The sequence below is a fragment of the Myotis brandtii genome, unplaced genomic scaffold (assembly GCF_000412655.1).
Source record: "Myotis brandtii unplaced genomic scaffold, ASM41265v1 scaffold115, whole genome shotgun sequence".
Taxonomy (NCBI): domain Eukaryota; kingdom Metazoa; phylum Chordata; class Mammalia; order Chiroptera; family Vespertilionidae; genus Myotis; species Myotis brandtii.
The window spans coordinates 18,905,227-18,925,978 of record NW_005353967.1 but is presented as its reverse complement, the minus strand read 5'-3'; the positions used below and the strand labels follow the sequence as shown (position 1 = coordinate 18,925,978).

General features: G+C 35.4%; 1 protein-coding gene across 6 annotated transcripts in view; it reads left to right on the top strand.

Moving 5' to 3' along the window:
• AP3B1 (adaptor-related protein complex 3, beta 1 subunit) overlaps positions 1-17,858 on the top strand; it is a 188,961-nt gene extending 171,103 nt beyond the window's left edge. For 2 of the 6 annotated variants that reach the window (XM_005858062.2, XM_014550016.1), the window contains 3 exons: positions 667-764; positions 6,228-6,366; positions 17,133-17,858. In XM_005858062.2, coding sequence (XP_005858124.1) covers positions 667-764; positions 6,228-6,366; positions 17,133-17,286 — 391 coding nt within the window. In that variant the 3' untranslated portion in view covers positions 17,287-17,858. Of the gene's footprint in view, positions 1-666; positions 765-1,877; positions 1,915-3,820; positions 3,893-6,227; positions 6,367-16,187; positions 16,600-16,691; positions 16,728-17,132 lie in introns of those variants that run through there. The other 4 variants (XM_014550037.1, XM_014550041.1, XM_014550027.1 and 1 more) reach the window with 4 other exon arrangements.
• The last annotated feature ends 2,894 nt before the right edge of the window (positions 17,859-20,752 follow it).

Genomic DNA, 20,752 nt, shown 5'->3' with positions numbered 1-20,752 from the left:
CTGGGCTGAGGGACACACACACACACACACACACACACCCGCCGTGCATGAATTTCATGCACCGGGCCTCTAGTTTGGAAATAATAACTTTCACCACATGTTCATCAATAATGTCAGTAAATCACACTACTAGAAAACAAGGGTTTTTGTTTCAAGAAAGCAAGTTTGCAGATGAAGGATTATTTTCTTAGCACATATCTAAGTATGGTCACTCCACTTTATTTATTAAAGAATAATCTAACACTTTAAAATAGAAATCTTAACCATTTAAAATAAAAACACTCCATTTTCTGTACTGTAAGCACACAAAATAAAGATAAAACATTACTTCTCTACTCTGTGAGCTGCATGAGTGTTCCTCTGGTAATACAGCATACCCTTGCTGCCTACCTGTTGTTTTTTTTAAGGTTCTATGTCAAGTGGTATATTTACTATAACTGCATAATTTTGAAAAAAGAAATGTTTTCCAATTGAGGTAAGAGATGTATTTCTCTGTAAATAGTGTTAAGAAATTTTTCAAGCCTTTTTAGCTGTGTTATTTAAGCCAAGAATATCTTAATACTTTATGTATGCTGGCATATGCTTTAATGTATCCATTTAACCGCATAGTATTAAGAATGTTTAGTTACTAAGCATTTAGTCAGCTTTTATGTGTTTTTTCCTTAGTACCAAGGATGATTGCTTCAATGTTAATATTCAGCCACCTGTTGGAGAACTACTTTTACCTGTGGCCATGTCAGAGAAAGATTTTAAGAAAGAGCAAGGTGAGAGGTTACTATAGTTTACTAGGAACTGACATCCCAAACAATATGTGCTCCTTCTTCTGGCCAGTCTCTAAAATAAATTACCATATATACACAGCTGTTAACAGATGTCAGTGCACAATTTTCCAATTTTTGCTAATGCTTTGCTTTTATAAAATAATCTTAAAAGTATATGTCTGTCTACATTTCTGACATACATGAAAATTGATTAGTATGTATTTAAAATAAAAAATTGATTCATAATTAACTTTTCAATTCTGGGAGTTTTGGTTTGTCAACCTAATAATGTAGTCATGTATTTTTGTATTAATGAAATGTCAGAAGTTTGGGACTTACCAAAGTTCTATCACTATAAATGTTATATTTCTGTTTTTTTCTTTCACTGTCTTTCATGTCCTGCTAATCTGTTTTTCCCTGCACACAGAGTACCTTACCCTTTGAAGTGAAGTCCTAATTATAGCATTAAATTACCTTCATTTTCTTTTGACCTAATTCTATGCCAAAGAAATGCTGTGTTGTCAAACTGTACAAACTGTGTTGTCAAACATTTTACAAGGTACACCTAAAAGATATTTTCAGCAGAATGGAAGTATAATATCTTGTGTTTGCCCCAGAGTCAAGCATACCCTCTAGTAAAAATAATTTTTTTCATACATGAATAAGGGAAAATAACTGTCTGAATTGAAGTGTTTAATTAAGAATAGCATCTATAAAATGGGCTTATTTAAATGATGCGGTCAGCAGTTTGTAAAAGTGTCTGGAGGGGTGATCGGGCTAAGGTCCCTTCATCTCGAGGTCACAAATTTGTGTTTGTCAAGCTTCCAGAAAGCAGTAGGCACACACCAATGTCTGCACCTGAGGAGAAGGGCCTGCTGCCTGGCAGGCTGGCATGGCAGTGCCCAAGACACAGTCTCAAAAAGGCCTGTTGTAGACTCTCACAAAGAAATTCTCACACAAGACTATAAATGAATAGTAATCTTTCTCCTGCCTTATTTTTAAGTGATAAAAAAGTGGGAAATTGATTATTGCTATAGAAGAAAGTCATCTTTGTTTTTCTATTGACAAATTGAATTGATTCTTACATTTGCTATTCTTATCCTTTGCTGGCTAAAGCCTGCCTCTCTGCTTTACACCTGCTCAGCAAACCAAGGTGAGTGGCACCCGAGTGACTGAATAAGGCTTGGGCACCTTTATTGTTAAGGGGATGTTCCTTTTCTTAGAAAAGTGCAGCTGAAGTATATCTAAAGCAGCAGATTATCTTATGCCCTTTCTCTCCCTCAGCTTTGAGATTTCGATCAAATTTTTTGTGCTCTGCTGTGACTGAGGGATTTTCCCCTGACTAGCCATACAGAACCGTAAATGTGTAAGAGAGGTGCGTTTGGAGAGCAGCTGCGGTCCTCTATGGAGTTGTTGCCAAAATTCCTTTTTCTCCTGCCATTTTACTTCTGTGGTTGTTGATTATTTGTCTGAATAAATCTGGCAGCTGTTTGCTATGTTTAATAGAGCAGAAAGGCTACTCTGAATAAAGCTATTTGAAAATTTGTTTATATGAAGTATTTGTAAATCCTTGCAAGTCTCTTGGCATTTCTGTATCATTCTTTCTGTCTTCTTGAATTCATTCTTTGATACGGGACTTGATGCTGGCAAATTTACCACAGGTTTGAAGAGTATTTTCAATAGCATCTTTTTAGTTATAAATTTCAGCTGATTTGGTAATAGAGGTCTTAATTCTCAACTTTACACATGTATTTGTTTGTTAATCAAGGAAGAGGTTAGCTTATTTCATAAGTTACCCAGAAATGACTCACTAATTAAAAATATTAAATCAGAATAAAAGTCAGTGTTCTTAATTTTTATTACAGCAAACTTCTGGAAGGCAAAATGCCACTAAAGTTAAGAACTGTCTGTGTGTGTCATTATTATGCTAGTTTTAATATATATTTCTACTTTAAAGAAAATGAATTTCTTAATATCTCATTTCACAGGACATATATCTTAAGACTAAAGAAATGCATTAAATGTATTATTTTGGATTTAGCTGAAAAATATAAATAAAAAATGAGAAATTTTATATTAAAGATGTACATAATTAAAATGTGTGTATAATAAATAAGAATCCTTGTACGAGATTATACATATTATATTAACATTTTTTAAATGAAAGGTTTTGTTTCTAATATACAGCCTGATCTGTCACTTTTTCTTGATTGTTGCATTTAAATTTTCATGGCTAAAGATGCATGTTTATAACGTTGATAGTCAAAGTGCTAAATGAAAGATTGGCTTATCCTGCATATTAATATTATTCATATTCATAACATTCATATTACGAGCCTTAACCAGAGCATGATTTTTTCATAGCTTTCTTTGAGTTTTGAGTCTTGCACAGTGAGTTAATGATCTAGCTGTGGAATGATTTCAGTGCTATAAATAACATGAGATCTCTCTTTTACTTAAAAAAAATTTTTAATTTAGTGTCTTGGGGCAGTCTTAATTTAAGAGACCTAAGCCAATTGCTTATTTCAAACTGCTCTCTATTATTCATTTTTTTTCTTATGAATTAAATTGGAAATCTAAAACTAAGGGAAAAATTTTATTATTTGGTTTGCTAAAATTTTAGCAGTTAATTACAACTGATTAACCTAAGTTAAGTGCTGTCCACTGCCTCACCAAAATTTAGATAAATTCTAATTAAGCAACAAATTCTATAGTTTGACAATTTTTAAATATTTTCCAGTAACTTTACCTTTATTATGTATGAGCAGGCTATCTGTGTAAAGTCGTTTTCATAGGAGAAACTTTTAATGATACCTTGGCATTTTCTTTCTTGTTAATTTGAGAATACCTGATATATTTTCATTTAGAAAAATCTGTGGTATAAGAAATCTAGAATGTTTACTTAATTTTATTATGATTTATGTATCCATCTTATGGGTTCCTAGCTAGCAAGATGCTAATTCTTTAAATGGTCAGACATTTACTATTTTCTGGCCCTTAACTACCACAAGCAATCATATTTGATGCCCCTTAATTAGAGCCCCTTTTTTCCTTTCCAGGTTCCTTTCCACCTCAGCAATCGAGACAATGCATTTGCTTACCATGCTGCTCTGCTAAGTGTTCTTTTGCATGTAAATTAATCTTGATTCAGTTTACACTGTCATGCTGAGTGGTACAAATTGCCTATAACAATAAAACAGCATGAGTTAAAAATAAAGGAGGGTGGGAAGGCAGATTGAATGTGTGCCTTACTTGATAGGATGTTACTTTGCTTTATGCCAATACATTAGCTGACGATAATGAATCTTCTGTTCTGAAAAGCATGGTTTAGTTGATTTTTTTAATTTTACTTCAATGGAGCAGTACCTTGTCTTTTATAGACCAAGTTAGACAAACCATTAATGACAAGAGTGTTAAGGTTAAATATGAAGCAATGCATTCACTTCTCTGAGTGCTATCCATCTTTCCATTTACAGGAGCTTGACAAAAGTACTGGCTTTGTACAACATTTCCTTTAATTACATGCTGCGGGAAACAGGCTTTTAACATAAACATAGTTGCATTCATTTATTCAGCAGTTGCTCTTCAATAGAGCTTAATGGAGAAGGTTTAAATCCTAAATGAGTACACACATCTCTCAGCAGTGTTATGTCAGCAGCCACTGTGCTTTGCTTAAAAGCAGTGTTTGACTGCTTGTGTAGTTTTTAAAGCTTTTGCCTAATATTGAAGTTAAACAATCTAAGACAGAACACAGTGTCCTGGGTTTGAAAGTGGTTAGTAAAAACTGTTCTTTGTTTAAAGCTAGATAGGTCTTTTTACAGTGTTAGGCTTTAGTGTCTTCATACTACTAATTACAGGGATTTTAAAAATTGGGGGGTTGCATTTGCAATAAATAACTACATGGCTCTGAAGGTGCAGGGTCTTTTGAAAACATGGAATCAAATTTTACCATTTTCATGCATTTTGTAAACTGTTGTACATATATCATACATCTCAGAAGATTATCATTTTTAGTAGGTATCATTGGGTGTCCGTGACTTATATCACAGATCCAGATTATTTGTTTATTTTAACCTGAATTTCATTATTTGTTCCAAGTGGTATGTTATTGAATTTGTTCACTGAACATTTCTACATGAGATTTTGATATTAATGGCATGTCTTGTATTAAGTCTGTATGGTTTTGTTCATGATTTTGCTTAACTTAGTTTCTTCCTTAAATACTATTTGAAATGTCTCTGGGATTTAAAGTTTTCCATTCACATTTTTCCTTTGTTTTCGGTGTTTTGCTTCAGAAATTTCAATTGGTGTTTTGTCAGCAACTGTAGTGCCATTCACTAAGCAAATACTAAGTGTAGCTTAGATACGTATACTAGTACATTTTTTCAAACCTGTTGAGGGACTTTCAGTCATTGTTGAGATAACTTTGACCCATCACATTGAGGCCATGCATCAGGTAATGCTGCTGGTTATTTCAGAATCACTTTGATTTGTTCTCAAGCAGCATTTGGCAAGAGAGATGTTTACATGAAAATGAGAGGGAAAATTCTTTAAAAGTAAAAGCTTAATAGTTTACATCAGCCAAATTAATTCACTACATTTTAAAGGGACTGAAATTGAAATTTCATTTTTGTGATTCTAAGTTTTTATCATATAGTATTTAAAATCATATTTATTGCCGAAACCGGTTTGGCTCAGTGGATAGAGCGTCGGCCTGCGGACTGAAGGGTCCCGGGTTCGATTCCGGTCAAGGGCATGTACCTGGGTTGCGGGCACATCCCCAGTAGAAGATGCGCAGGAGGCAGCTGATCGATGTTTCTCTCTCATCGATGTTTCTAACTCTCTATCCCTCTCCCTTCCTCTCTGTAAAAATTCAATAAAATATATTTAAAAAAAAAAAACATGAGCAAAAAAACTCCCTGTTAAAAGCAAGCACCTTAGTATTTGGTTTTATTCAAAAACATACATATACACAAATGATGTAGTATACAGCTAATATAATCTAGCCGAAACCGGTTTGGCTCAGTGGATAGAGCGTCGGCCTGCGGACTGAAGGGTCCCGGGTTCGATTCCGGTCAAGGGCATGTACCTGGGTTGCGGGCACATCCCCAGTGGGAGGTGTGCAGGAGGCATCTGATCGATGTTCTGGCTCTCTATCTCTCTCCCTTCCTCTCTGTGGAAAATCAATAAAATATATATTTTTTTAAAAAAAAATTTAAATCATATTTATTAAGAGTGATGTTTGACTTTATTTTTACACATTTTCCTACACAATAGATTTTTAAAATTTTGAAACAGTTGCAGTTCATTTTAATTTTATGGTAATTGTCTTGTAAATTACATCCTGGTGGGTTTTGTTTTGGGTTTTTTTGAAAAGAAGTTTACATTTTGGCTATGAGCATTAAATTGTTTTAATATAATTTTCATAAAATAATTAGTTACAGGGGCCTTCTTTTGCTCTTACAGGAATGCTGACAGGAATGAATGAAACTTCTACTGTAATCATCCTTGCACCACAGAACTTCACTTCCTCTGTGATCCTTCAGAAGATTGTCAATGTGGCCAACGTCGGTGTAGTGCCTTCTGGCCAGGATAATATACACAGGTAGGTGCACCAACACAAGTTGAGGGGATAAGTTGTGTACATGTATAAATATATAATTTTCAATTCATAATTTTTCTTGAAAATAACCCCTAACTATATATATGCCCCCCTTTTTTTCTGATGATATATTTGATTGATTCATTTGGGGTAAGGTTCTGTTTCCTATTTCATACAATCCTTAGCACATTGGCATGTAGTACTCTCCTGAAAGATACAGATAGTGTGCCTGCATTTTATAATAGCTTGATGGTTTGCAAAGGTACCTTTTGAGATATGGTTGAGAATTTATCTTATTTCCCCAGATTCAGTGGATTTCTAGGAAACACTGTTTTACAAAGCAGTGGAGTTGGACTTCTTTACTTGAAAGAGAAGCTTGGGTACTACATACAGATTTCCTTTTGATAGCAATCCCCTATGGCTGCTTCCAGGATTGAGGAGTGGCTAGAAAACCAGCATAGGGCCAAATGCAGCTTCTGTTTCTTAGCCCAGGAATATCTTCACCACCAACCATCGAAAGCATGAGATCCACATCACTTGTCCTTAAAGGTAGCAGAAAATGTGATCAATGTAATTGCCCTCTTTGTGTTCTTATGAGTGCCTGTGGCTTGAAATGAAAGTTAAGATAACCCCTTGTTAGTTAGTTCTCTGTGAGCTTACGGGAATTCATTGCACACCATCTTTAATTTCTCTGCCATTCCTCTGCAATGTCATACGTATGCTATTTTATTTATGTATATTAAATTTAAAATTAAAGGGAATGCCTTCTGACCTTAAAAAAAATTAATTAACATGGGGGTAAAGAGGTCCCATATAGAGAGTACTACAGATGATCGGGTTTTAGACTGAGCTCTGCCATTATTGGGCTCGGTAATCTTGTGCAAGTTATAACTGCTCCTTGTGGACTTTAATCTCCTCATCTGTTTGGAAATGGTGGCAAGCAAAAGAAGGGTGATTGGAATGAAATTCTATGGTATCTATGGAGGAACACTGGACTTGACAAGAGCTGAGTTCAAGTCTTGATCTGCCATTATCCAGAGTTACCTAATTTCATCTACTAATCATGACAGAATGAAAACTGCATGTGCTAATCAAAAAAAACCAACAAATTTACTTTGTACTTTCGGGGGTTTTTTAAATTTCCTTTCTCTTTTTTTTTTGAGAGGAGGGTCCTTAAGTTGCTCAAAAGATCTGATGCTTCCATTTCTTAATTTATGATAAGCCCTATCTTTCCCACAGGGCTGGGACAAAGTAATAAAACTGATCTAAGGTAATCATACTGGTGCTACCAAGCAGATACAATTTATCTGTCAGTTAATGTTGTTCAAGAGGGGAAACATGAACAGAAGCCTTTTCAGTGAAAATATTTTGGTTCTGAATTTTCCTGTTTTAATTCTTTTCCACCTTAAATACTTCCTCTCCTGGATGATTTTCTCTAGCAGAAGTTGTTCTGTTTAATTTATGGATCCTTATTAAAATTACTAAAACATCAAATGTCATATCAACTGTAATTTTTAGCTTATGCAGTATCAAATTTTACCTGACACATCTGGTATCCCATAATACTTCAGACCTGTTTTAATATGTCCTATCGTAATGTACGAAAAGACACAGGGTAACCCTTATTTACTTTGGAACCTCTAATTTAGTTTTTGTTTTGTTTCGTATGTGTGTTTGTAAGTTTTCCGAAAGCAGTGGCAGCTTTCCAGATTTCTGTTTCTTAAAAGAAAATAGCCACATTACCTTCTCAAAGGCAACTAATATGAAAGCCATCTTCTTGTTGAGAAATGGACTGAGAAAGACACTGAGAAATGGACTGAGAAAGACACTTCTATAATTCTTATTAAAGGATAGTTTGCCTGTGACTTGTCTTAGTGGTTTGGAACTTAATGCCTGCTCAAAACATTAAATTATAGTCAATTCTCAATTATCCATACTAATGCAGGAGAGGCACATAACAGAGAACCATTTATATTTGGCTTTGGAATGCAGAGATTGCACTCAAACAATGTTCTTGGTCCTTGCAAACATCCGCAATGTCAACCCTTTTCTAATCCAGCCCTATCATCAGCAGCCTGGGTTTGGCTCTGTAACTTGGGGGAGGAGCTCAAGTTACTGCAGAGTCAAAAGTGAATAAAATGCATATATCTAATTAAGAATAGGCTGTGCAGTCGTAACTTGCCTCACAAGTCTCATCAGACTTAATTGAAAATGCTTTTATAGTTAAACTATAGTTAGCATAATGTTCTAAATTTCAGTAAGTTTCCAGATAATAAACATATAGACTGATTTGTAGTTTTCACACAGAAATAGATAAAAATTATTAGCTTGCATATTTAACATTTTTCTATTTTTATACTCAGTAATAATTAAAAATTGTCAATAAAATCTGTACCAATGTCTTTCTTAATTGCATTTAAAATGAAATAAGTTACTGTTTACATTATGACAGAAATTTACATTGTCACTTTATTGAATTAATGTTTTTAACAGTAGTGTTCAGTATTCTATTACCTTGTGAGATTAATGCGTTTATATATCTAAATAAGTTATATATTATTTAATTGTTAATAATAAAATTTGAATCCCTATAAGATTTCTGAGTGCCTCCTTAATTCTTCTGTGATGGTTGTTTTTTTGCGTGTATGAAGAGTAGGACCAAAGCCATTCCCGTAGTTATTAATGGTAATCCATTTAACATTTAAAAAACAAGTATAAAAAGCATTTTGACTATTAGTGTTTAAGATCTTAAAACTTCAGTTCAACAAATTATTTTTGACTGGACTTTGTTCTAATTTTTCAGGATCTTTTATTTCTGAGAGAACTTTTTAATAAACATTATTCTTTTTGACCATTCGATGAATACGATCCCATTGTCTAGTTTTAGAGTAATTTATTCTTATACTACTCTTCAAAATAGGAATATTTTTACATTAAATACCAAGTAAAAATACATAATACAAGAATTAGCTAAGAAAAAGTGAATCTTCATTAATATACAGGAGTGTGTAATAGTATAAAGCCGAAATTTGAATTGAATACGTAATAGAAAATGGCTACTAACACATCAACATTAATGGTCTCCATTTTAAAAAGTCAATTAAAGGAGCACAAGTTTTATGGAATTCACTTCCAAACCAGAAGCATTTCCTATATTATATAGTTAACCACTTTTAAAGATGAATTGAAAAAGCATATCTGCTGTTAGATTATATGACATTTAGTTTTCATTTTCTAAGTTATTAATAATATAACAAAGCTAACCAGTATGCCATTGAAAAGCTTAACTTTGTCTTCATTTCTGTAGTACTGACTTGCTGATTGAAAAAGCTGCTCTTTGAGAACAAAATTATCTTATTGGGGTCTACAGAGTTATGGTCCTTATGCCGATTTGCTGTTTTCCAAATTACAGTTACCACATGATAAGGGTAATACAGAAATTAGAATTTAGAAATCATCAAAAAGCATTTAATAGGCAGCTGAATGTCTTAATGTCTTGTGTTAGATATCCGTGTTAAAATATATGCGATACTCTTCATTATAAAATTCTTAAGATGTATAACTGAAGACAATACTAATAAACTCCTATGTAAATAAAACATATTCAAGAGGCAGAATGAGCAGTGATAAACTAGTATATGAATGGACACAAGATTTAATGTGTTTTAGAAGAGATAATTAGAGAGACTAGCAGTGGGAACCTTGGGTTCATCCAGGGCCAGGGAAAAATTCTGTGCTCCTCTGAGAAGGAAATCAAGTGAGGGTTGACGAAGGAGGCTTGTATTCAACAAGGTAGAAACCAGGATGCATTTGCTTTTATTCTGTTGCTTATCCTCTGACAAAGGTACCAAAGCACAGTGACCAAAAAGTGGAAAGCTAAAAATCTATAGCTCTAAGGTTTTTTGATCCAAAAAAATCATTTGGGAGTTTATGTAAAATTCAGATTCCTGAAACCCACACCCAAAAACTGAGATTTAATACATCTGGTTCAGGGCCCCAGAATCTGCATTTTAGCTATCACTCCAAGAAGTTACACAGCAAGTGTTCCAAACTCTACAGTGTGAAGCTGCCCTGAGTTATCAAGAGTTAATGATAGCCACATGACACATTTTAAGATATATTTTTCCTATGTTTATGTATTTACTTTTTACAGATTAGTCATTATGGGGTACCAATAGGCAAGATGTTTGATTTAGGTTTTTCTTATATCTATCCAGTGTCCTCCAGCAAGAGAGTATATTGTTATGGTCATAATACCCATGAAAACAGTCTTAGACCATAAGTAAGCGTTTGTCTTTCAGCAGTCTCCACTATTTTACATTTTAACCCAGTTTCATGAATTGTGACGTTCATATACTCTAGTGTTTAAAAGGGTTGTCATGCCACCTACTCATTTGGCCCTTTTGTGAACAACAAATTGACCCTATAAGAGGAAAATGTGATATTTGAGTGAAAACAGAAAGCCTTGTCTCTGATGACTCTACTTTACTTCAACAGCTTTCATCATTAACTTGTATTCAGTACTTATATCCCTTTTCCTCCCTATATATCTTAAGCTCTGGTTTAGATTTTGTCTACCCTGTCACTTTTTTAATTTGCAGATTTTGAACATGTACAACTTGTGAGTAATTACAGTCTTCGTAGAATAAAAATGTTTTACTACTGTTACTGACATCCTTAACTATTAGGAAAGTCTGGTGCTATGAATAGAACAGTGTATCCATGGCAACATGGCAGTCAACTTTTTAATTTATCAGCACATTTAAAGACAGTTTATTTGTTTCAGGTTTAAAATAAAAATCTTTTTGTTTAATTGAAGCACATGAAAAGAGCAACTTGTTTCATTTCCAGGCTTTAAACTCATTCAGTAAATCACTGTTATCATATACATGTTAAATGGTTACTAAAAAGGGGAATACTTGTTTCTACCCTCAAATAGCTATATTGTATAATAACTCCCTCATTCAGTATTTTTTGAAGAACTTTGTGACAGATTTTGCTAGTGCTAGGATTACAAATACGAAGTAGTCACTTCTTGGTGGGGTCTTTGATATTTCCATTTCTTCTGTTTTTAGGTTGATCAACCTTTGTGTTACTGTCTTTGTTAGTTTTATTTCTTTCTCCCTGGAAACTATGGACTGTTTGAATCCTGGGTAATTTTGAAGGACCAGTAATATTTGATGTCTTGGTGCCCTAATTTTAAAAGCTCTGATACTATAGTCACCATACATAATCTGTCGTAAAACAGAATTTTGTATAAACAGTTGTTAATATAAAAGTAACAGGCTTCAGTCTTTTCTACAATATGACAGATTTGGGATCTCAAACAGGACTACAGATTTGTGGAACCTCTTTAGAAGCCAGTTCCTTCGCAGGCTGGTGCTGTCCACTAGAGGACAGCACTGCTTTTCATCTGACTGCCCTGGGCTCTGCAGCTCTGAGCAGCATGTCATTGAAAAACAAATGTGGGCCTCAGTTAATTTTCACACAGAAAGCACATTTGGATATTTCAGAAATAACCAAACTGCACGGCTGATTTTTGCTTTAAAAAAATCTTTAAGTTTTATCTAATTTCACCATTTGTGAAGTAATATTCTACAATGCAACAGTTTTACTAATAGGAATACATAACTAATTTCTTGTAAAAATGAAGAAAGGTATTCTTGATGATTTTCCTTCTGGGTTGACAATTCTATAAGGAATCAAAGACAATGGGGTAAGAATTTATTTGTTTTATGGTTTAATTTTTTATTGTTAAGCCCCATCCCACCCCAGACAAGCGAAAAATGCTCTGGAATAGCTAGAATGTTTCATGTCTTCTCCGAGAAAGTGCACTCTGATTTTTTAGCTCCCCTGTACAAAGAAGAGGAACATCACTGGCCAGATAATGTGGGAATAATTTTTTTATACCATCTCTAAAAGTTAGAATAGAAAATAGAGGATCCTAAATGAGGATGGTAGCTTTTTTCTTTTTCTTTTTCTTTTTTTTTGTTTTGTTTTTGTTTTTGTTCTAACTCTTCTCATCAACATGTTAAAGGAAAATACTACAAGATTGCTGGCTGATTTTTTTGAAAAATATATTGCTTTGGATAAATTTTATAAGCTTGAATCACATCTAAATATTTTTCTCAATGTTAATTTAATAGTGCAGTGAGCTTAACTTTAAAATACAATTTTATAGTCAACAAAATGGCATTTTTTACAACTTACAAACTCTGCCTGTTTAAAATGTTCTATTAACTCAGAGTAATAAGGATTTATCATTTTAAAGCCTTTGGAAGATAGTGCTCCAAATAACCAAGCTTAGGTATCTGATGTTAGGAAGCTATAAACTAGTGTTTCTTACATATAATCATTGTGCGACTTCATTACACATTTGTCAACTTTGGACTAATTATTTTTATACAGCTAGGGCAGGGCACTGCATCTTGTGATCGTCTTTCTTACTAATAGGATTCTGTCTGCTTCAGCAGGCAGTAATTGAAGGCTTCATGTACAGAGTAAGAAAAAAAGTTTTAGCCTGAGTGGGCCATTGTCACAGTTTCTGGTAACCAGTAGAACAGAAAGCACGAGAAAATTGAACTCAGAATAGAAAAATCAGAAACCAGGAAGTCTATCCAAGAGAAGAAAAAGCATGTCTTAAAGCTGTTGCATTAAGTGTAGCAAATATGACACTGCGTAAACAGTTTATGTTTGTGAATACCCTGGAGGTCGATGCAGCCTCGCTGATATTTTTTAATTCATGTTGTCCTATTAACGTTTCAGTTAAAACAATTTGTAGGATTTCTTTTCCTTTTGACAAACAGCATTGATGGTCCATAGCTTACAAATCTAAAAAAAGGAAGCAAGCCCATGTTTTACAAATAAATACATTTGTCCAAATTTGTTGTTATTATTTGACCTGTTTTCATAATTCTGTCAGGTTAAAATAAATTAACTTTTTTTGAAGAGTGGTTCATACTTTCATTTAGGTTTGGCAACCAGTTTATTTTGTCTTTTTCTTAATCTTAAGAATTCTTAGCTTCAAAGATTAAATGTCAATTGCTAGCGATAATAAACAAAGAGACATTTAATAAGATGAAATACAGCTATATCCAAACAGTTTTACCTTCTCGGTGATTACAAACAGCAAGTGCTTGGTGGTAGGATGAAAATAAATTATGAAAAATACCTAGGTGGTATCCTTTTAATAACACGGAGCCCGGCCTACATAGGCAATGCATCTTTAACTGCCATCCACTTATTTGTCCTCATTTGTGGCATTACTGGTGTTTGAGGTTGGTTGGTCTCCCAGTAGTCCCTCCCTATGTTGCAGCTCCATTCAAGATGTTTTGTATTTTTCATTGCTGGTATCTCTTTTGAGGGAGTGGGTGGTGGGAGAAGTTTTAAATATTTTAAATCTTTAAAGGCAGAAATGTAAACTATGTTATGACAAAGCATCATGCAAGGTGCTTTGAATTATAGAATACTGCAAAGTCAGGTACACAGTTTTTAAAGGGGAAAAAATCTTCCTTTCTAAAGTTTTTGGAATATTAATAGATTGTGTGCATATTAGGTAAATAAGAAGGAAGCAGATTCTATCTATTGACTAATTTTAAAAATGTTGAGTGCATTTTTGCAAATATTAAGAGAATGTGTGTGATCCATGGGTTCAAATTCCTGCTCGACCATTCAGGAACTGTGTGTTCCTGAGCAAGTTTCTCAACTTCTGTGGGCCTCAGTTCCCTCGACTTTAAAGTGATCTGCCTCATAGAATCAAATGAAATAGCACAAGTGATGAAGTATGTAGTACCCACTGCACAAAGCACTTAATTAATGGCACCTGTTATTGTCATTATGATGATCCAAAATTTCGCATGCCTTCTGAAAATACTTTGTCACCACGTGATCTTAGTTGAGGCCAAATACAGAGGTTCTAATGTCAGCCATTAAATGTATGTAAGTTTTTGACCCAAGCTGTCCTTGTAATCAATGTTTCTTACATCCATAAGCTAGCTGTTTACTATGTACTCATTAGTATTCTTTCCATAACTATTTTAAATTGGGAGTTAAATGATGAATAAATTTTAGGGAGTGGCTTTTGCTTTCCATGGGCCAAAACAAACCAGTTGTAATCATGCTACGTTCCAATTAAATACCTCCATTTGAACTATGAAACAAGAGCGTCCAGACATCTACGTAGTCTTCTGCTTCAAAGCAGTGCTCCCACCATTTTGTGCCACTAGAACATAGAGACTGGCTACAAGGCAGTCGCTTTTATCTCCGCTAACAGGTTTTATTGCTAGGATGATTCGCTTAGCATGTTTCCACTGCAGTGCAAGCAAATGCCTCTTCTTTGCTTACCCCTGTTCTTTACAGTATTGAGGATTTTGTGGTAATAGGATTTCAGAAACATGTACAAGACACTAATTTTAATCTTTGTGAACATACTTGTATCAGAATTGACATTTATGTCTCCTGAGTTTGTATTATTCTAACATCACTTTCAGTTTTCAATAGAAAGAAGATAAAATGTGCCTTAGGGCTCAGTAACCCTGAAATTCAAACAACAGTGCTTTTGTGTTCCCATTCAGACATAATCTCCTCCGTGGTCCCAGGGCACAGAGTGTTAAGTAGATAAAGGGACTAATAAGACTATTGTTTACATAATTATAACTCTATCAGAAACAGGGGCCACTACTGAAGTATTTGGTGATGACCAGATCTGTGGGGAAAGTTGCATAAGTGAGTGGGACAAAAGGGCCACCTCATGTCACTGCTGTCGTGGTTTCACAGAAGTACAAAAACAGGACTCTCCCAAAGCGTAGAACCTCAAAAATGTGGACAAAAGACATGCACAAACCTGCAAGAAAGGGTGATAGAAAAGAGAGGTCATCCTGGGACTGGTGATCTTCATGTTCTCTCCAGGATGAAATTGGGGTCCCCAGTTCCTGAGCTACTGTGAGGATGACTGAAGAGCAGATGGAGGTGTATGTTAAGAGCTTTATAAAGCCTCTTTTAACTCCGTGTGATTTTTGTTCCTAAGCTGGTTGTTTACAGTTGCTTCCCTCAGTAGAAACACCGCTCTGATTCCTTACACGTCTCCGTGTGTTTGGAGAGAGTACGCAAATAAATGACTGGGAGAGTTGCTAACATTATCAGCAACCCACTAGCTACCATTTTAAAACTCAACTTAAAAGTGTTGATAATATTTTCAATTTAGTAGAATTAGCATATTTTGCTTTTCATGCATTATTCTAATGATTGTTGGGAAACTGATTTTCATGATTCTATTTAGGTCAAAAATGGCTTGCTAGGTTTCAAAAAAAAGAATCTAATGTGTTATGAGATCTTGATGTCATTTCAAAAAAAACCCTCAAAAAAGAAATTTTCATCTAAAGAGAATCTGCTTCCTGCTTAAGTGGCTAATATTTTAATTAAGTCGGGAGTGAAGTTTTTCTGAGTGTCTCCTGATAAACTCCCTCTTTTATGTTGATGGTAATTAAACAGATCCCTGAGGACGCTGTGGGCTCTGCGCGAGGCCCATGCTAATTGTCAGACATGAGACACTGACCAGTTGGTTTGCTCTTGAATAGTCCGCAGCGTGCTGTCAGCACGGCAGTTTTATTTTTATGTATTGTGAGCTGTTGTCAGGGCTAACTGGGTGCCATTGTGGCTGAAGATGTTGCGCAAATTGAGGCAGATGGCTCAGATTCAGACACGTGTCATACAGAAAGGGGAAAGGGGATTGGCCCTGCAAAGTGGGGTCACAGCAGGTCACAGACCTGCTCTACACTTGTTAGTGTTTTCAAAGGCTCATGTGCAGCAACTTTGTTTTTCTCCAGTCATCCCTGCAATCAAATCCCCTCCCCCCGCAAAAAAATGTGTGGAACATGCTCCATGCGGAAAATGGAAGCCCAGGAGGGTACCATCTTTCCTCCACGTCTCTGGGGCTCCACTGTGCACGCAGAATGAATTAGCAGGATTGACAGAAGTTCATTGTGCCTCCAACGGCTTTTCAGTCAATTGCAGTGCTTAAAAGGCTAGTTTTGCTTTTAATTCCATGTAATTAGTAGGTTCTTCATGTCTTGGAATTTAGTAATGGAGACTTAGACCTCAAGTTGCCTATATCCTAAAGCGAAAAGAAGGATTTAATGTTCTGAACGTTTAAAAAATGTAAGAAGATGGAGAGAGTGTGATGTTGCACTTGGCTATCACATGATTTTGTTACATGGTATCATCAACATTAGAGATTGAATTTGAATATTTCAACATGTGTGAATTCATTGAAACTTAAGAGTTTTATAATGCACATTAAATTATCTAACTTTTTGCGTAATCATTTTCAGATATGAGGAATTAAAATTTCAAGCTCTTTGAGAAAGGTACCTTTTCTTAACATGTTTTAAAAATAAAAATATAGAGGTTTATTTTAAGTGGCCCTATGCATGGTGAAATGTTAAATTATCAAATGAGTGAATGATTCCCAATTTGTAGGAATGGAGAATTATTCACATGCATCTGCTGTTTAAACTAATAAGTAAACTAGACTTCCTTTTCCTGTTCTGTTCTAAAGATGCACTAAAATTACCTGCTTGTTGTAAGCATGGTGCTGGGCAATTTATTGATTTTTTTTTTTTTTCCAGAAGAATGCTTGGCTTTGGGTTTTCGGCAGTAGGGAACATGTAGTAAATTATTGGAAAAAAAGAGTCATTTTAAACCTATTTGAATTTCTGCTGTCTCCTTTTTTCCCCTCATGATAAAAGGTCTCTCTCTTTTTTTTCTAACAGGTTTGCAGCTAAAACTGTGCACAGTGGGTCATTGATGCTAGTCACAGTGGAACTCAAGGAAGGCTCTACAGCACAGCTTATCATAAACACCGAGAAAACTGTGATTGGCTCTGTTCTGCTGCGGGAGCTGAAGCCCGTCCTGTCCCAGGGGTAACCTGCTTACATCTGGACTTCAGAATCTGGCACACAACAAAAGTGCCTGGCATCCACGACTGCTGCCTTTCATTTATAATAATAGCCCTTCCATCTGGCAGTGGGGGGAACACACTCCTGACATTCTTGTCTCCTGCTTTAGAATGCTAGTGTGTAGCTATCATGTATGCAATACTGTTCCCATTTTCGCTTTGCTAACCAAAGAACATATTTTTTACTGTCAGTTCTCTTAACTCTTGAGTCCATGTGGCATTTTCTCTGTCCTGCTACTTCTTCTGTCCTTCTCATCTTCCTTCCCTTTTTCAACAATGATGGACATGAATTGGATATTTAAAGTTTATTGGAAATCATCTTCCTTCCCACCGTAAGCAGAAATTAGCCTAGAAATAGTCTGTATGGCCTCTCAGCTTGACATGTGAAAATGGGATACTTTTTAGAATTAAATGCCAAAACAACAAGATCTCCGCAAAATTTTGTTCTATGAATTTCCTGGTATTGTAATTGGTTATTGACAACTGTCATCATGAAATTATCTCTGAATAATAAGATGAATAAACTAGCATATGAAGAGCATTTGCCTTTGCATTTTTAATGAGAAATTGTTTATTATCCTGAAGTTTGCATGCTTAGTTGTTTTTTTTTTACGCTAAAGTAGATATTTTGAGTGTTTTATTATGCAGAGAAGCAGTGGGGTTTAATGAAAGAAAAAACACTTTCAAACCAAGCAGATGTTTCTAATTGTGTTATATTCTTTACTTTTGCTGCTAACTTAGATTTAAAATTTATGTTAAATCAGTAATATAATGTAGTATGCTAACAATTGAAACCACTTTAATATCAATAGCTTAATATCATTAAAATATTTTTCACATAAGTGAAATTAGAAGAATGACCAAAGTCCCATTTCAGATTTGGGTTTTTGGGGGTTTTTGGTACAATGATTCAGAGTTCCTTGCCTCATAATTCCTTTAACTTGATCATAATCCATGATTATCTTTAAATTGTTCCATTGAGTCGAGTTAGTCAATGTTGAATTCTTAATTCTAGCTATATTTTTTCATTTTAATGTCCACTTAATGGGACATTTGATGTGCACCAATCTTGAAGAATTACTCTCATAGTATATTTCAGCCTGAGCCTCATTTTTAGTATCACAATGCATTTGCTTTATTTATTTAAAAAAAAAAAAAAAAAGAGCACTAGCCGGTTTGGCTCAGTAGATAAAGCATCAGCCTGTGGACTGAAGGGTCCCGGGTTTGATTCCGGTCAAGGGCACATGCCCGGTTTGCAGGCTCAATCCCCAGTAGGAGGGGCGCAGGAGGCAGCCGATCAATGATTCTGTCTCATCATTGATGTTTCTCTCTCTCTCTCTCCCCCGCCCCTTCCTCTTTGAAATCAATAAAATTATATTTTTTTTAAAAGAAGAATGTTTTTATTCTGAAGAGATGAGAACAATGAATTTATCAAGTTAAAATACTGGATACTTATCCTTCCTAATAACTATTTGCAAATATTTGAGTAACTTTATAATAGCTTACCAAAAGTTTGCCTTTGTAACCTGGGTTTTTGTTGTTAAGAATTTAGAAGTTACTATTAGAAAAGACAAGAATCCAGAATGAATGAATAACACAAGAAGAAGTTTAAAAAAAAAAAGGTTGAACAAGCTAAAGGTAAACCTAAGCTCTTTCATCTTTTTTGTTTCCTCACTGTAATCTATTTTATAGGGAACTTTATTTAAAGGAATAAAAATATTCTTTTCACATAGGAGGGAGCCCCATGTTATAACACCAAATTAACAGCCTTATTATTTCCTTGCTACTTAAAGACCACATTCACTCTGGAATGTGAAGAACTTCAGTAACCCTTGCCAGGGTTGTGCAAAAATAGATCTATATCCCCAAGAAACCCACAGTTCAGTTGCAATAAAGAAATGTCAAAAGTGTGGAGTTCACTAAGTTAGTGAGCCCTGGTTTGCAAACAGATTTTGTTTACATCCTAATATAGGCTCACCTCCTCCCCCAACCCCATGCACTTCAGGTACCAAGTCCAACAGAGTTAGACAGTCGGTCCCCAGAGACTTGCTAAACCCATCTATCCACCTCCAGCTCTCCACAGGTGGCCGACCAGACCCACCAGCCACTGTGCACTTCAGTTCTTCCATAAATTGAAGGCCGATTCGATTTCTGATCATGTACTTGTTTATTTTTTTTAATCTTCTTTCTTCTTCACTTCTGCCTTCCAACTTAACCAGTTACCTCACGAAGTTTTCATGATTACTTTTACTCTCTTCTTGAGATTTGTAGAGGGAGGATCAAGTTTATGATAGTGTTGTGGAAATTGTGTTTAATAGAAAAATATGTCGTGAGATGGACCAGAAGATTTTTTGAATCTGTTCAGTCTCCACCTGCTTTCTTCATGTGACTGCCTCACAAACTGCATTCAGTCCAACTAAAGGGGTGCTTTTCTCTCTTCCTGTTTTGGCAACATTTCTTTTTATTTTTCTACCAATTTCCAACTGTGTTGTGGAGTAAGCAGAACTTTAAGGTCTGAACTAAAAGTTAACCACCATGTGTAATTGCTTTTTGAGGAAAAGTGTTTTAGATTCCATATGAGCACTTGATTAGCAAACTTGGAACAGAGCCGTTTGAAGGCTGAAGTGGTTTCTGGGAAACACAGTGAAGCAGTTGCCTTGTTCATTGTCTCATCAAGCAGTAGAGCTGTTGAGTTCAGAGGAGGACCTGATCGCTGGGTGAGGGATGTCTGAGACGGAGAAGCTAGGTAAGTCTTGAAAGTAGGGTGGCATTTAGAGTTTCCAGAAGTAGGAGAAGGGAGAATAAGTATATTGATCTCAACTGAGGCTGTATCTTTCTTTTCTTTTTTTAAATTTATTGATCTTAGAGAGAGAGAGAAACATCGATTTGTTGTTCCACTCATTTATGCATTCATCAGTTGCTTCTTGTATGGGCCCTGACCAGGGATTAAACCCGCCGTGGGCAAACTACGGCCCTCGGGCTGGATCTGGCCCATTTGAAATGAATAAAACTAAAAAAAAAAAAAGACCGTACCCTTTTATGTAATGATGTTTACTTTGAATTTATATTAGTTCACACAAACACTCCATCCAAGCTTTTGTTCCGGCCCTCCGGTCCAGTTTAAGAACCCATTGTGGCCCTCGAGTCAAAAAGTTTGCCCACCCCTGGATTAAACCCACAACCTTGCCACTCTAACCAACTGAGCTACCCAGCCAGGGCTAAGAAGCTGAATCTTAAAATGTTTTTTAAATACCTTTGTACAGAAAGCAACATTGCCAACACACCAGGAAGTGATGTGTCCTTTTCCTCTCCTTGCCCTCACTTCTTTCCCCTCCCACAGTCTTTGTCCTGGAGCCACCCCAAGCCTCTCCTCAGTGGTCTGTGGTCTTTTACAGGAGAAACGGATGGTTGGGTATTACCGGTGGGGCGGTGCTG